This window comes from Galeopterus variegatus, unplaced genomic scaffold (assembly GCF_000696425.1).
Source record: "Galeopterus variegatus unplaced genomic scaffold, G_variegatus-3.0.2 Scaffold507, whole genome shotgun sequence".
Taxonomy (NCBI): Eukaryota; Metazoa; Chordata; class Mammalia; order Dermoptera; family Cynocephalidae; genus Galeopterus; species Galeopterus variegatus.
In genome coordinates this window covers 542579-554676 of record NW_007726618.1, presented here as the reverse complement: position 1 = coordinate 554676, position 12098 = coordinate 542579, and the positions used below count along the sequence as shown (strand labels likewise).

At 37.2% G+C, this 12098-nt stretch overlaps 1 protein-coding gene across 1 annotated transcript in view; it reads left to right on the top strand.

Annotated features, from left to right (window-relative positions):
• The window catches only part of CDH2 (cadherin 2, type 1, N-cadherin (neuronal)), a 63484-nt gene that overhangs the window by 28537 nt on the left and 22849 nt on the right, over positions 1-12098 (top strand). Inside the window, exons 9-13 of the mRNA XM_008569541.1 lie at positions 103-356; positions 1688-1830; positions 4746-4979; positions 5273-5506; positions 7477-7616. Coding sequence (XP_008567763.1) covers positions 103-356; positions 1688-1830; positions 4746-4979; positions 5273-5506; positions 7477-7616 — 1005 coding nt within the window. The remainder of the gene's footprint in view (positions 1-102; positions 357-1687; positions 1831-4745; positions 4980-5272; positions 5507-7476; positions 7617-12098) is intronic.

The window sequence follows — 12098 nt, the reverse complement described above, 5'->3', positions numbered from 1 at the left end:
GAGTGAAAAAAATAATGTTTTGGAAATTGAGTTGATAAAAGAATAAACTGCAGAATGTAAATTCTTCTTTCCTGCTAAAATATGATTTTTTCTTTCCCCCAGCCAATCGACTTTGAAACAAATAGGATGTTTGTCCTTACTGTCGCTGCAGAAAATCAAGTGCCATTAGCCAAGGGAATTCAGCACCCACCTCAGTCAACTGCAACTGTGTCTGTTACAGTTATAGATGTGAATGAAAGCCCTTATTTTACCATGAATCCCAAGTTCATTCGCCAAGAAGAAGGCCTCCATGCTGGTACCATGTTGACAACATTCATTGCTCAGGACCCAGATCGATATATGCAGCAAAACATTAGGTATGAAATGCAATTTACAGTGTTTTTATAATTTACATTATGTTCTATGCTGTGAATAAAATTTATCTAATTTACCATTTGAGTAAGAAATTTTCATTGGAACCAAAACTACTTATTAGCTGATGATTTTAAATTCTTTGATCAATTTTCCTCTGAGTAAATCACTGACTATTAAAGAGAAAGTTTAAGAACTTTCTCTTTAGCCTGTGCCTTTATACCAAACATCACAAAAGATGGTTCTATAGTGAGTAAATATGGAACTTTCAGAAGCTTTTAGAATTTGTCTCTCCTTCATACATCACAAAGAAAAGAAAACTCATGCCAAAACCAAGATCTAAGAACTAATTATTTTCATCCCTTACCTGTATAGTAATTATTGCATTTATAATACGTATCAGTAAAGATTTCTAGCCTCAGCAAAATCTAATTTATCCTTCCCAATGAGGGAGTAGATGGCTGGCAGAGCACACCTCACACGACTATTCTCTGCAGCTGGTGATGATAATTTTTCAAATTAGTTCATATTTTATTTAACTTCTTTCAGAATTGCTCCTAACAGATAACTGCATATATTCTCAATTTCTCTAGGCATTGAAATCAAGATAAACAGCCAATTAATAAGTGCATTGAAATCCTACAAATTTTGCGTCTCAAAACACAGCATATGTTTTCCAATCTATGTATTGGTTAGCTAAGCTTGAAAAGTTCACTATTATCCCGAATAAAAAAGGAATTTGAGCTGACAGATCTTCTGATACAGACTCAAGACTGTGGGGATTTCTTTGAAAGGGCGTATATCTGAGTCTTGGCCCCGTGTGTGAGATTCTAGTAGGAATGGGATTATGGGGATCTTGCCAGTGTAACTTCATCTTCGCCATGATTAGATGGTAAAACGTTTTAGGAGTGTTCTGTGATATAAAAGTTAACTTCTATTGTGATTTCTCTTACGTCCTTTACATTAGTGCTACTGTTTATTTGGAAGGTATATTTAACCTATGTCATCTGCACCATTGTTATCTGTTGAAGTACACAAGAGCCTAAAATGAGATCTTTCCAGCCAGCCTTATCCCACAGTAGGAAGGCTGTGGTCCTAGTCTTGTCCTTTAGACCCCTATAGAATGTTTTCAGCATGCCTGACCAAGCATAGCCTTCATGTGTCACCCCGTATACTGCCACAAAAATACTTTCCTGTGTTAAAGCTGTATTTCTGACCATGAACTACAAAAATGCAAGTTAGTGAGTCGTTTGCATTTGGAATTAGACATGTAAAATATGCCTTATTTTCTGAGTTTATATCAAAAAATTAAACTTACTGCACTTTCATTTTGTAGATACACAAAATTATCAGATCCTGCCAATTGGCTAAAAATAGATCCTGTGAACGGGCAAATAATGACAATTGCTGTTTTGGACCGAGAATCGCCAAACGTGAAAAACAATATATATAATGCTACTTTCCTCGCTTCTGACAATGGTACGTAATTAAATATATGCACTGCATTATCTTGTATATGGGTGAAAGATAATAGAGCCTTATCATACGTGTGGTGGAATTGAGGTTTTCTACAAAACTTGGTTGTCTAGAAAACTGACCTTTATTACTCTCAGGCCCCAACTTTTATTTTCCATTTCCAGCAGGCTTTTTATAACATACTTTCCTGTGCTTTGCAAGGAGTGTTCTTATGTCCACATACCTTCCACAGTAGCCTGCATTGTAATTACAAACTCCGTTGTTTTCCTACCCTGCTCTGCCCTGCCCCTCACTGATGCTACATGGCTGCAAGACGAGTCTAATCCTCAGTGACCACAGACTCTGTGTTTTTGAGTTTTTTAGTATTTTTTTGTATATTGTCTTTGTATATATCTTCTAATCAGTCTATCTGATCATCAGCATGTGTGTCTCTTCCTGTTTGTAATTCTCTGCCTCATTCTGCTATAGGCCAGGAAACTCTTAATTTTGTGCATAAATTGAAGATAAGTGAGTACATGGGCTTTAGGATGTTGCTTTTGGAACAACACTTTAGTGCCTTTTTTTTTTCTTTTTAATTCTTTCTGAGTCTCTACTGGATCTAACTGATTGAGATTAATAGATAAGCACTTTTATTTATATTTTGGGGGGATGTAAGGTAAAAGGGACTCATGTAAACCTGGTAAAGGGCTTACTTTGCTTTGCTGTTCTCAGTACAATGTGTGATTAAGAGTGGAGACTCTGGAGTTCTTCCTGACCCCTGGGTCCAGAGTCCAGCTCTCTAGCACTTTCTAACAGTGGGATTGATGATGACGTGTTAAATATGTTTCCTTTTTCTTGTTAAATAGAGATAATGATATCAGTACCTAAGTCATAGTGTTTTGAGGAATATAAAATGGCTTCCACATATAAAGCATTTAAAACGGTTCCTGGCACAAACTAACCACTGAAATATTTATATTATGTGTTAATGTGTTTGAAAACTGAATCACAACCACATTTTACAATATTTTTAGTGTTAGGCTATGAATGTTAGCATTTAATAAAAACAGCAGGCTTCAGTTGGTGGTCAAGATGTTCATTTTGTGAAACGTTGCCTATCAAAACTTTCGATAAGAACAGTTTCAGTGAACCTTTTCAAATCCTGTATGATAACATTCAATGAGATTACTATCGGTAGTAAATCTACGTGGTGATGGGGCCAAAGCAATATTTCTTATCCTTTCTAATATGGGACCTACTGTTCAAATGTTTAGATTCGGAATTTGGTAGGACTAGCCTCTGCCATTACACAGTCGTGTCTGTTTTATGCTTTTTTACCGTCTGTAAGCAGCAGCTTTCCCCTACAATGGAACTTACAGTAATATATCTTGACCCATTATGTTGAGACTTAAAGAGTCATAAAATTATATGTATGTATGTTGGTTTTGAGTTACAACCAGATTTTTCATTCACCAAGATGGACTGTTTTCTAATTGAAAGGGTGTACACTATGAGGGAGGAACGAGCTGTTAAATCCGTGATGCGTTGCAAATGCACTTGACTTTAAATCACCAGGTTGGAAGTGGAACCCTAATTCTGTCCCTTAATGATCACACAAGCTCTCATACTCTGTCTTACTTTCGTTCCAGATAAATTATTATGCTGCTTGTCTGTTCTATAAAGTTGTTATAAAGAGTCAGGTAGTATGAAGGTACTTCAGAAAGTTCCTGGAAAACTAGAATTAAAAGATAATAAATACACATCTTTCCATGAACTCTTTGAAGTGCCCTCATATTAAATGTGATAGTAAATGTGAAATTCCTCAAACTATTCAGCATTACAGCAGTTGTGGTGGTATTAGAATATTGTAACAAACACCCCGCCCTCTGCTGTAACCCTCTCTGCTCTCAGAACCATCATATTCCTCATAGAAGCTGGTGGAGATTTCTCCTGATTCCCTCCTCAGGAGTGTGTGTGTGCGCGCGTGTGTGTGTGTGCGTGTGTGTCCTTTCTAGTTGTGTGATCTTGGGCAGGTCACTTAAATCTTTGGGCTTCAGTATGCAGCATTATTTATTATATATGTATAATAAATTATATATATATTTATATATTTATACATATATAATTTATTATACATATGTACAAATACTTATAACATAGCAGAGGCCAAATCGCCAGACTCAATTATCAGATGAGGTGGTAGAGACATCACTTTCTAGTAGAATGAGAATGGGTTTGGGGTCAGGCAGAGCCATCTGTAGTTACAACTCCACTACTTATAAGAGTGTGTGGCCATGAGCAGTTCATGGAGGCTTAGGTTCCTCATCTGTTTAAGCCCACTTCATAGAATTAGAATGTAATACACATAGAGCATCCTAATACATTCTCAAGCAGGAAGGTGGTTGATCAATAAATATCACTTCTCTTCATGGTGGTCCTTCCCAAGATGAAGTCTATGGTTCTGTATTACTTGCCTGTAGGCTGTTTCAACAGACTGTAGCTGTGTTTGAACTTTAAACGCATTCCTACATTCTTTCACACACATCTTGGTTCTCCATCAAAAGAATAGGGTCCACGAGATTGTGAGCCCTGTATTTGGCATCTCAGACATTCCCTACAGTGCCTGGAGGAGCAGTGGACAGTGAGGCAGGGTAGGCATTGGACCTCACCGCAGGGGCATGACATGCGTCATCAGCATGCTCACCTCTGTAGCTCAGGGTCATCCTAGGAGGGCAGCAAGAAGTGGCCTTGTTCGGAAAACAGTCTGCCCAGATGCTGTGGCAACTAGATTTTTTCCAAGGTTACACAGTGGTAAGGGCAAGAAGGCTATTTTTTATATATTATTAATTAATAAGTCTATTAATTATATACTGTTTCATCACAATTGGCTTATTAGAGAGAATTGTTGAGACTGGTTTGTGATTTCTCTTCCTTCTAAGGAATTCCTCCTATGAGTGGGACGGGAACGCTGCAGATCTATTTACTTGATATTAATGACAATGCCCCTCAAGTGTTACCTCAAGAGGCAGAGATTTGTGAAACGCCAGACCCCAATTCAATTAATATCACAGCACTTGATTATGACATTGATCCAAATGCTGGACCATTTGCTTTTGATCTTCCTTTATCTCCAGTGACTATTAAGAGAAATTGGACCATCACTCGGCTTAATGGTAAGAACAGGTTAATTATTTGCATATGTGCACAGTTGAAAGTTTTCGAATCCTAGTATGAAAAGTTAATTTTTATGTGCTTCATAATCTTCTCATTAAACATATTTAAAAGCTACTTAAAGTTTTAATAAGATATTAAAAGTCCTTAAAGCCAAAAAAATCCTCAACACGCAGCATAGTTGTAATCCACTTTATGTGTACTAGTAGGTAGTAAATACATTCTGGAAAACGCTGTGTGTTTTTTATCATGTCAGGTATTAACTATCAAACTGGGTTTTTCTTCTATTATATAGGTGATTTTGCTCAGCTTAATTTAAAGATAAAATTTCTTGAAGCTGGTATCTATGAAGTTCCCATCATAATCACAGATTCGGGTAATCCTCCCAAATCAAATATTTCCATCCTGCGCGTGAAGGTTTGCCAGTGTGACTCCAACGGGGACTGCACGGATGTGGACAGGATCGTGGGTGCAGGACTTGGCACTGGTGCCATCATTGCCATTCTGCTCTGCATCATCATCCTGCTCAGTGAGTTCTTTATATTTTTCTCTTAGATTTAAATTTCTTTTGCTTCTAGGATGTTCAGCAAAGTAACTTGTGGCTGCTGCCTTGCAAGGTAACCTAACAATTCTCTTTGACCTCTGAGCATGTTCTTGCCAATCCTGTATGGGACAGCCAAGTGCACTGTAGAAGGGAAAGCCCCCTGAGCATTGTTTCAAGCACATGCATGTTTGCAACGAGCCTCCCAGCAGGCCTCCTCTCGACCCTCTTACCGTCTTCGGATGCGGATCGCTTGGGGAGCTGTAGCAAACGCTTCCCGTCAGAAAATGTTAAACAGTCCTAAGTTTGAGCACTTATGATTTGAGTATGAATTTATCGCACGTATTTGATGATTTAGGAAAATAAGTATATTGCTTTCCTTCACTTTCCTCCCTGTAAAGCACAATCAGCAAGCTGCTCCAGTCATGCAAGAATCAAGGTATTTGTTTCTGAAGGGCTACGTAAAATAGTGACCGATTGTACTTCACACACAGTACATTTGATAATAGAAATGATTACACAGATCAATAAATTGTCTGTCTTTAGAGTAAGTGTAGATTAAGGAATCACTCCTTTTTAAGATACTTTGAAATCTTTGGTTCAGTGGATGCAAGAAATTAGCCACTGGAAAGTGCTTTAGGAACCACTTCTAAGCATACAGGTTCAAAGAATAAATTGCCTGCGCCCTGTGTTTTATTGTGGAATAGCAGCAGGACTCAGTTTATTGTGCGAGTATGCTATGCACCAATCACTTTCTTGAAAATGTTGGCTATGTCTTTTATGTTTTCTCCATTTACAAGTGTTCTGGTAATTTAGAATTCTGTCCCTTTATTCTTAGCAATTACTGTAGAAGCCTGAACATTTTTTACTTCCTGTGTGGAAACTACTTTGGCTATAATTTGAAACCTGCATGCTATACTAATAATCCACTTGCTAGATTTAGCCCCGTAACAATGGCAAATGAGCTCATGTATCTGGCTTTAAAAGGAGGATATTTACTTTTATGGCCAATAATAAAAATGTGCTCAAATAGGACTCATTAAATCTTTTGCTTCAGGATGCAAACTGATACCCCAGATTTTAGACAGAATTTTTTTCCTAGATGTGCACTTAGGGATATGTTTTACTTTCAACTGAAATGTGGCATATATGCCAACCTTATTGAGAAAGACTTAGGTATGATGGATTATGGCAGGAAGAAGTGACTATGGCATTCTGAAGGAAAATGAATTGGTGCTGATTTTAACATCAACTCTCTGGAAAATTTATGGTTCTAGACCTGGAACAAAAATGCAAAGCACAGAAACCTAATGTTATTTCAGTGAACTAATCCCCTGTCCGTCTTAGCTGAAACATGTGGTTAGATACAAAAGGAATTGAGAATAGTGCAATAGAAAAACACCAGCCTTTGGGAGTAAAAAAAAAAAACAACTCAAGATCCTATTCCTGATCGTTTTCCAATTCACTACCCAAGTCAGCTAGGTAAGCAGTTGTCCCCCTGGAGAAATGCCATTTTTTTGTGAATTTGGGAGTATAATGATGACTGGCCAACCTGAATACAACAGCAAGTAACAGTTTAAATTCTTGCTGTTTTGGGTCTTTAGAGTTTATGAAGCATCTTATTAAGGACATCTGTCCTCTAGCAAGCCAAAGTGAAGAGAGAAAAGTTATTTTTCCCTATGTGTAGATGATAAATCTGAGGACAGATGTTCACCCAGTGAGTTTGCAGGGCACCATGGACTGGAACCTAGTGCATCCTAATACATTCTTTCCACTCTAAACCCAGTGCTCGGGCCTGTTTTGTCTTGTCTCTCTTAATGTGAGGCCAGAAATGGATAATAGATTGAAAGATGCATCAGAAGCCTTTCACCCATACAAGTATAAATTGTTAGTGTTAAGTAGTATGGTCAGGCTTTAAAAATGACGCTATTATGTATTCTTGCTATTTTTCTACCTAGTCCTTGTGCTGATGTTTGTGGTGTGGATGAAACGTCGGGATAAAGAACGCCAGGCCAAGCAACTTCTAATTGATCCAGAAGATGATGTAAGAGATAATATCTTAAAGTATGATGAAGAAGGTGGAGGAGAAGAAGACCAGGTGAGCGATACTTCAAATCTTTTAAGAGGAAATTTTCTGATCTTATAAATTAAATGATGGGAAAAGTGTTAATACATGCAGTTAAAAAAAATGGTATATGAGGTTTCCTCTCTGTTACCATGTTATCAGTCACTTGGTGAATTCTTTCCTATGTGTGCTGCTCATTTCTTGAATTTTTTTCAAAGTTCCAAACATGATTGTATATCTTTTGTAAGAAAATTATTAACATTATTTCAAGGAGCCTAGAATTTAAACCCAATTCCAGTTATATTTGTACTAATAAAAATATTACAGTTTTTCTTGGTTGGATATCCAGAATCTTACTAAAAGTAGGTTAGACGTTGAGATGGAGATATTTGTATGTATGCTAGAAAAAGCACTGAGATTATTCATTCTACAGACATTTACCAAACAAATTCGATATTCCAAGCACTGTTTTAATCCCTGACAATACACAGGTGGGCAAAATTAACAAATATCTCCTCTCAAGAGTCTGACATTCTTGAGAAATATTTGAAGTTAGAGACAACATCTAGCTCATAATTTCTGTCATGGTGGCTGGCTCATCGTGGTTTTTCAGGATATGCTGAAATTCCCTTCTGGCTATTAACTAATGTGAACTTCTGTGTTACCATGTACATAGGGAACTGCATACTTGTTCCAAGGATAAGAATGACCAATAGATGGAAAACAAAGACATTTATCTGCTTGGAAGCAACATTTCAGATATAATGCTAGCTAACATTTGTAAGGTCTGTACTACATGCCAGGCACTCCGTGAAGTACTTTAAATGTTACTATCTCTTAAATCTTCGAAACCTGTGATAATAGTGCTGTGAATATCTCTGCTTTTGTGATAGAAAATCACACCTAAGGTTGGTTGGATTCTACAAAGTCATACACCTAGGAAGTAATAGATGTGGGATTTGAATCCAAGTCTGTCTGATATCACAGCCTGAGCTAATCGATATAGTTCCTCTTGAAATTATCTTGAAGATATCAATGTAATCCACAAGAATGTGCTGTGACAGGTATTTCTTAGATACATTGGATAGTTATGGCATTTGTACTTACTAATACAAAAGTCAAGGATAGTAGTCTGAAAAAGAACCCAGAATTTTTTAGTCTTGCATCATTATCAGTAAATTAAATGTACTTTGTCATAAGTATATATGTAACTTTGTCTTATGTATTAGTGACAGGATTGTTAACTTGAATAAAAGCAAAACTTTACAAGCATATTTTTATCCCTTCCTCACTCCTTTGGGGATGATATATTACTTTGTTTTACAAAAAAGCACATTCACATTCATTATTATTTAATCTTTTTGGCAGCCTGGCTCATAGTGTTTTAGAGTTTAGAGTTTTCCATTTTACTTTTGCAGAAAGTTGTGTGATTTGCTCTAAGAGTTTGTAACTGGCAGAACCAGCACTCAGGGCTGCATCTTCTGATTCTAGATTCTGTGCATGGTTTATAATACCTCAACTCTCCCATTTAGAAGAGATGCATATTTAAAATATGTTGAAAACTTGGCTCAAGTATGTAAAGCTGTTTGAATACTGACTAATTAAAGTAGCTCTATAAATATACCTTAGGGTTTCTTGCTTATAAGTGTCTTTGAATATTAAAATTCATGTTTGGCTTAATCCTTAATTAATCTATCTTTTCACTTTCCTAGACTATGTTTTAATATCAACAAATGTATATTGACCACATTCTCTCATAAATCTTTTACTTCCATGTTTTATTTTTTACATCATTGTACATAATTTTCAAGGCATAAACTTGAAGCTTTAGTAAAAATAGTAGTAACTGGAAGACCACCAGTAATAACTGAATGCTGCACAAAATTAGAGGTCCAGAGGTTGTTACCTAGTCCCCAAAAGGTCCATTTGCTCGTCACTCAGTAGCCAATAATTGAGAGACAAGTGTTGGTGTAAAGAAAGGTAGCCTTTAATCAGGAAGCTGGTGGCCTGGGGAAATGGTGGACTTACATCTCAAAGACCGTCTCCACCTCTCCCAGGTTTGCCAAAGGGTTTTGTAAGGGTCTGTGGTGAAAAGCTGATTCATGGTGACCAAACAGGGACGTGCAGACATGCTTGAATGTTTCAGATAATTGTCACGGAACTCCCCAGGGGGGAGCTGACCAGCATCATTCTCCATGAGTTCAGTTCCTGTACTTCTCAAATAAGATCAGGTTAGTAAGCTAATAAAGACTGGCCATCTGGATTAATAATTTTCCCTCTAATTATTAGTATACAATGTGAGAGCAAGAGTCATTGTGTTCTGGCAATTAGCTGCAGGCTATGTGGTTTGGGTTACAGGAGAGAACAAGTTTTTAAAGTCAAAGTCTTAACAAAATGGAGTCACTTCTCTTCAGGCTGTTACAGAGGCAAGAACCGAGCTAGGTCTCAGCATCTTAGGTACTGGGCTGGGATACGTGATGGCACCTGATGTGGGTCTTCTGCCCTCCTCCCCACCAATCCCTACAAGAAATTGTTTAATACGGTTTTATTGTTACAGTATTTTACAAAACACTTAACTTCATTTATTGACTTTATCCACTTAGATTGATGCTTGAGAGATCATGTGATAAAACTTACCTATTGCAAGATTTAGTAAAATGATCATCATAAATCTTCAACTCCTTCTTTTCCTGACCTCTGAAGTGTGTTCTTGTTTTTTGTTTTTGATTTTTGTTGTTGTTATTTTCTTTTTGCCCCCAGCTAAACTCTTGCAGAATGTGTTGCTTCCAGCCTACTTCTAAGGATTTTTCTGGAACTTTCTCCATGTTGTACCCTGTGACTAACTTTTTTATTTGGTACTTGTCTTTCTATGATGTCTTTTTGTAGCTTCCTGGTTCTTTGATGGCGTTTAGCCTAGATCAAGAGCTTCATCCTTCTCTGATCCTTTGTGCAGTCCTTATTATAGACAGTTGTGACAAAAATTACATAATTTTTAATGCATCTAGTTATTAACTTATAACAGAATGAAATCTGTGGTGTAGGAATGCTACACCACAGATTCCATCTCCTCTATCTTACAAAGCAGTTCATGAAATCCATTTACTTATCTTTATGTCCAAGGATACTACCTTCAGATCAGTATCATCTCTACCCTGCAACAGTTTCCTAATGGGCATCTTGTCTCTGGTTTAACACCCCCACTCACTCTTTGGAATTTATCAAATACAAATTTCTTTCTTAGCATGACAGCTCTTTGGCCCTGCAACCAACCTTTGGTGTACCCCTCACGTATCAAATAAAGGCCCATGGGAAAGAATTGGTGATGGGGGACTCCCTCAGGATGTTAATTTATCTAGCCTGTGCATTTATCATGACTAAAGTTTCCTCCACAGTTTGGGTGCTTTGTCCTTATGCCTTTTAATGGATGATTTCTTTCTTCTTCCTCTCCTCCTCTGGGAATAAAAACAGTTTTGGGCCTTCTTCTAGTGAGGGCTTGTCGGCATGTTTTCATTCAGTTAGGTCTCATTTTGTTCTCAACTATCTTATGGTTTCAAAAAACTGTGATCTGCTAACTTACCTGGTTTATTCTTGGCATTAGAGTGTGTATAGTCTCGTGACTTTCTATATCCCAGCCAGAAGCAGAAGGCTCCTACAGGTTAAAGAGTGTAACCACCACTCCTATTAGCAAAGGATACTTCTAGCACCCTAGAAGCTTCCTGCCTTGTACACTTCCACAACCAGGCAGTATGTCCTCTGCCAAAAGTAACCGGTGTTTTTTATCTCTATCACCGTAGATTAGCATTACCTGCTTTCGAATGTTACATAAATGAATGTCACTTTGTGTGTCTGGCTTCCTTTACTCAACATTATGCTTGTCAGATTCACTCTTGTTGTATATAGAAGTAGTTCATTTTTGCCATTGCTGAATAATATTCTGTTGTAAGAATTAACTACATTTTGTTTATTCATTCTGCTACACTTGGACACTAGGGCTTATCCAGTTGGGTTATTATGAATAAAACTGCAGTGAACATTCTTGTGCATGTGTTTTGGTGCATTTCTGTGGGTGCGTATACAGGAATTGAATTTCTAGGTCATGGAGTGTGTACATGTGCAGCTTGAGGACAAGCCTGCCCGTTTTCCAGAGTGATGGTATAGTTTACAACTGTGGTACAACTTCCCTCCCACAGTGGTGTGTGAAAATTTTAATTGTCCCACATCCTCATCCCCACTAGCACTTGGATTTTTTTCATCTTTTTAACATTTAGCCACTCTGATGTGTCTTGCATTACAATTTAATGGGGATATTCTTGCTGACTTATTTAGCGTTTTGATATCTTCTTTCATGAAGTTTCTGTTCAGCTTGTCAGTCTACTTTTCTATCAGGTTGTCTGTGTTTTTCTTATTGATTTATAGAAAGTCCTTATATGTTAAGATATAATATGAGTTCTTTCTTAGATAAATGTATTGTAAATATCTTCTGTCATTCTGTAGCTTACTTCTTTATTCTCTTAG